This window comes from Tarenaya hassleriana, unplaced genomic scaffold (genome assembly GCF_000463585.1).
Source record: "Tarenaya hassleriana unplaced genomic scaffold, ASM46358v1 Cleome13, whole genome shotgun sequence".
In the NCBI taxonomy this organism is placed as follows: domain Eukaryota; kingdom Viridiplantae; phylum Streptophyta; class Magnoliopsida; order Brassicales; family Cleomaceae; genus Tarenaya; species Tarenaya hassleriana.
Window position 1 is genome coordinate 1,841,004 of NW_010963495.1, and position 5,647 is coordinate 1,846,650.

The 5,647-nt window shown below is 45.0% G+C and overlaps 1 protein-coding gene across 1 annotated transcript in view; it reads right to left on the reverse strand.

Moving 5' to 3' along the window:
• The window catches only part of LOC109116428, a 15,975-nt gene extending 14,638 nt beyond the window's left edge, over nucleotides 1–1,337 (reverse strand). The window contains 3 exon segments of the mRNA XM_019201823.1: nucleotides 11–426; nucleotides 562–744; nucleotides 861–1,337. Coding sequence (XP_019057368.1) covers nucleotides 11–426; nucleotides 562–744; nucleotides 861–1,337 — 1,076 coding nt within the window.
• Between the last annotated feature and the right edge of the window lie 4,310 nt (nucleotides 1,338–5,647).

Genomic DNA, 5,647 nt, shown 5'->3' on the forward strand with positions numbered 1-5,647 from the left:
TGATCATTCCAAAATGGATTTGATCTCCCGGTTAGAGATTTCAACCTGTTCACTGGTCTGCGGATGATAGGGTGTGGTAACGCGATGTTGAACCCCATACTTCTTCAGTAAAGTGTCAATGATTCGGTTCACAAAGTGGGTTTCTCCATCGCTGATTAGAACACGCGATACGCCAAAACGAGGGAAAATGATTCTCTGAAGCATTCGTGAAACAACTTTAGAGTCGTTTGTTGGGCTGGCAATCGCTTCGACCCATTTGCTCACATAATCGACGACAACCAATATGTAGAGGTTCCCACAAGAGGAAGGGAACGGGCCCTTAAAATCGATCCCCCAGACATCAAAAGGTTCGACTTCCAGTATGAACTGTTGAGGCATCTCATGACGTCGGGAAATGTTACCGGTGCGCTGGCATGCATCACAAGAAGAAACGAACCGATGAACATCGTTAAATAGAGAGGGCCAGTAGAAACCTGCTTGGAGGATCTTGGAGGCCGTCTTCGAACTAGCGAAATGACCGGCATAGTCTGAATAGTGGCAATGAAAAATCACTCGCTGAACTTCGTCCTCGGGTATACAACGTCTGAACAGTCCGTCTTTGCCGCGCTTGAATAAGAAAGGCTCGTCCCAGAAAAAATCACGAACGTCATGGAGAAATTTCTTTCTCCCGTTGTAATTTAACTCAGGAGGAAGGAGACCACTAACCAGGTAATTGACAAAGTCGGCGTACCAAGGTGCTTCGGACTGGACGGATATGGCCATGACTTAACAGAACGATCAGCCAACTGGAGAGCCATTCGAGTGGGTTTTAGTTCACCCACGTTCAACTTCTTAAAGATGGAGAGTGGAAGAAGACTGACACTGGAACCTAAATCACACAAAGCACTATCGATGTAGACGTTACCTAGCGTACAAGGGATTGAAAAACTACCTGGGTCGGAGCGCTTGGGTGGTAACTCGTGTTGTATCAACGCACTACACTCTACAGTGAGAGCTACAGTCTCTTTCTCGACGACTCTTTTCTTGGTCAGGATGTCCTTCAAAAACTTGGTATACGAGGGAATCTGTAAAATAGCTTCAGTAAAGGGCATGGTTACCTCGAGTTTCTTTAGCATCTCAGCGAATTTAGCAAATTGGCTGTCTTCGTTATGCTTCCTCAGGCAAGACGGAAACGGTACTGACGGAGGCCTAGGAGGAGGGGGTACGTATTCCGGTTCGGGTATGTCTTCTGGGCTAGCATGATCATTCCAAAATGGATTTGATCTCCCGGTTAGAGATTTCAACCTGTTCACTGGTCTGCGGATGATAGGGTGTGGTAACGCGATGTTGAACCCCATACTTCTTCAGTAAAGTGTCAATGATTCGGTTCACAAAGTGGGTTTCTCCATCGCTGATTAGAACACGCGATACGCCAAAACGAGGGAAAATGATTCTCTGAAGCATTCGTGAAACAACTTTAGAGTCGTTTGTTGGGCTGGCAATCGCTTCGACCCATTTGCTCACATAATCGACGACAACCAATATGTAGAGGTTCCCACAAGAGGAAGGGAATGGGCCCATAAAATCGATCCCCCAGACATCAAAAGGTTCGACTTCCAGGATGAACTGTTGAGGCATCTCATGACGTCGGGAAATGTGACCGGTGCGCTGGCATGCATCACAAGAAGAAACGAACCGATGAACATCGTTAAATAGAGAGGGCCAGTAGAGACCTGCTTGGAGGATCTTGGAGGCCGTCTTCGAACTAGCGAAATGACCGGCATACTCGAGAAAGGTTCATCAGACACACATCAAAGGAGGGCCCATGGACAGAGAAATCATCCATGAACACCTCCATAATGTCCTCGATGACATCCGAGAAGATAGCCATCATGCAACGCTTAAAAGTGCCAGGGGCGTTACAAAGTCCAAAAGGCATACGTCGATAAGCAAATGTACCATATGGGCAGGTAAAAGTAGTCTTTTCCTGATCAGAGGGATGTATAGGGATCTAAAAAAAAACCTGAGTACCCATCGAGGAAGCAGAAGTATGAATGTAGAGCAAGTCGCTCGAGCATCTGATCGATGAATGGTAGTGGAAAATGATCCTTCCTTGTATTGGCATTAAGTTTTCTGTAATCAATGCACATACGCCATCCTGTGACAGTCCTTGTCGGTATTAATTCGTTTCGATCGTTTTTAATGATTGTCATCCCGCATTTCTTTGGTACCACCTGCACAGGACTAACCCAAGAGGTATCGGAGATAGAAAAGATGATACATGCGTCTAGAAGCTTCATAACTTCTTTCTTGACGACCTCTTGAAGCTTTGGGTTGAGGCGACGTTGATGTTCAATGGAAGTTTTCGTCTCATCTTCAAGATGAATCTGATGCATACACAAAGATGGACTGATGCCTTTGATATCACCGATCGTGTATCCTATCACTTTTCTATATTTGCGCAGAGTTGCTAGCAAGAGATCGACTTGGGAGGAATCCAAGTCAGCGTTAATAATAACCGGGTATGTGGATTAGGGACCAAGGTATTCATACTGGAGTCCTTTCGGAAGAGGTTTCAATTCAAGATCCGGTGCACAGTCTGGATTCCAATCATCGGACCTGGGAGAGGTTATGACTGTAAAGATAGAGCCAGTCAAGGGATCGAAAGACATACCGGGGTCGGTGGAGGCTAGAGGGTTGGTGTGCATGGAAGTTGGACTAGGTAGGGTATCTGAGGTGTGACACGATCGGGTGATGTCTGGAGACGCGATCTGTGGTGTTGAGCAGGGAGAGCGACACGATCGTGTATCGCAACAGACACGATCGGGTGAGATTGCTGAAATTTGTCGGGTGTTGAAGCACCGATGACACGATCGTGTTGACTGAGAGACGCGATCGGGTTGTTTTTCGAAACTATCCGAGGAGTTGACACGCCAATGACACGATCGTGTCTAATTCGAGATTTCCTAGAAATTCATCATGCTCTAAAATGTGTCCGTAGATCAACATCTGGTCTATAGCGGCGTAGATGCTATCCTGCGAAAGAAGATTTAGTGCTAAAGGATCATCACGATGAAATTGGTGTATTACCTTTTCGGCTAGAGGTCCCAGGATATCAATGAAACAAGCAGATTCTGTAGATGACGGTTGCTTGAGGGTTTTGTCTAGAGTGAATTCCACCGTCTCGTCACCAATTTTCATGGTAAGGCGACCTGTTCGAACATGGATAACAGCATCGGCAGTGTTAAGGAAAGGTCAACCTAAAATGATGGGTACTTTAGAATCTTTGTCCATGTCCAGAACCACGAAGTCAACCGGAATGTAGAAATTCCCGACTTTCAAAGGGACATCTTCAAGAATTCCAGCAGGGTGCTTAACAGAACGATCAGCCAACTGGAGAGCCATTCGAGTGGGTTTTAGTTCACCCACGCTCAACTTCTTAAAGATGGAGAGTGGAAGAAGACTGACGCTGGAACCTAAATCACACAAAGCACTATCGATGTAGACGTTACCTAGCGTACAAGGGATTGAAAAACTACCTGGGTCGGAGCGCTTGGGTGGTAACTCGTGTTGTATCAACGCACTACACTCTACAGTGAGAGCTACAGTCTCTTTCTCGACGACTCTTTTCTTGGTCAGGATGTCCTTCAAAAACTTGGTATACGAGGGAATCTGTAAAATAGCTTCAGTAAAGGGCATGGTTACCTCGAGTTTCTTTAGCATCTCAGCGAATTTAGCAAATTGGCTGTCTTCGTTATGCTTCCTCAGGCAAGACGGAAACGGTACTGACGGAGGCCTAGGAGGAGGGGGTACGTATTCCGGTTCGGGTATGTCTTCTGGGCTAGCATGATCATTCCAAAATGGATTTGATCTCCCGGTTAGAGATTTCAACCTGTTCACTGGTCTGCGGATGATAGGGTGTGGTAACGCGATGTTGAACCCCATACTTCTTCAGTAAAGTGTCAATGATTCGGTTCACAAAGTGGGTTTCTCCATCGCTGATTAGAACACGCGATACGCCAAAACGAGGGAAAATGATTCTCTGAAGCATTCGTGAAACAACTTTAGAGTCGTTTGTTGGGCTGGCAATCGCTTCGACCCATTTGCTCACATAATCGACGACAACCAATATGTAGAGGTTCCCACAAGAGGAAGGGAATGGGCCCATAAAATCGATCCCCCAGACATCAAAAGGTTCGACTTCCAGGATGAACTGTTGAGGCATCTCATGACGTCGGGAAATGTGACCGGTGCGCTGGCATGCATCACAAGAAGAAACGAACCGATGAACATCGTTAAATAGAGAGGGCCAGTAGAGACCTGCTTGGAGGATCTTGGAGGCCGTCTTCGAACTAGCGAAATGACCGGCATAGTCTGAAGAGTGGCAATGAAAAATCACTCGCTGAACTTCGTCCTCGGGTATACAACGTCTGAACAGTCCGTCTTTGCCGCGCTTGAATAAGAAAGGCTCGTCCCAGAAAAAATCACGAACTTCATGGAGAAATTTCTTTCTTCCGTTGTAATTTAACTCAGGAGGAAGGAGACCACTAACCAGGTAATTGACAAAGTCGGCGTACCAAGGTGCTTCGGACTGGACAGATATGGCCATGATCTGCTCGTTCCGAAGTGAATCTTCGATCGGGATTGATTCGGGAATCTGTAGTCTCGATAGGTGATCAGCAACACTATTTTTTGTTCCCTTTCGATCTCGGATCTCCAAGTCAAACTCTTGTAAAAGTAGTGTCCAACGGATAAGACGTGGTTTAACATCTTTCTTAGACAGGAGATACCTGAGTGCAGCGTGGTCTGTGTAAACGATCACTTTGGAGCCGATGAGATATGATCGGAATTTCTCGAACGCGAAGACAATGGCAAGCATTTCTTTCTCTGTCGTGGTGTAGTTCGTCTGAGCATCATCCAGAGTTCGGCTTGCGTAATAAATGGCATGGAGTTTCTTATCCTTTCGCTGTCCAAGAACTGCGCCAACGGCATAATCACTGGCGTCACACATGATCTCAAATGGTAGATTGATAACGCAAATCTAGGTATAGAAATAATGCTCAAGTGATAAAAATCTAGATACAGCGAATACCGCAAGGATACGGATCAACTGTAGTACCAGGGTCGAACACAGGGAATAGTTAACTCTAGGAACAAGACTCGACCAAGAATTAGATCAGGAAATAACAGATGAAATATGTGAATAGCAAAAATAAATCTATAAACGAACTAAGTAAATTCAGATAACTAAACCACCGTAGCTTCGGGATAACCTTAACGCGCAGGGATTGTTTCTAAGGATGGAGAATCTACGAATATCGAACTCTAATCGGGGATCTCAAGTTCTAATATCAGATTTGGCTCTCTCAAGTCCTAAATCCACTATCCAATAATTTAACCTATCGATCTCTCAACCTAATAGATTAAAATATCAAATGCATTAACGATCACTATCACAGTTCCTAAACCGATTAACCTATCTCTCAATAGCCTTAATCAATTCATTCAATGAATTCATTCCGAATCTAATCTCAACTCTCGTTGCAAATCAGAATCTAAAATCAATCAATCAACTGGCCAAGAAGATCAAAAGCAATAAACTCAATTCAATTAAACCGAAGAGTATCGATAACGTAGTCTCGGAAAATAAAAACCAAACAAACCCCTA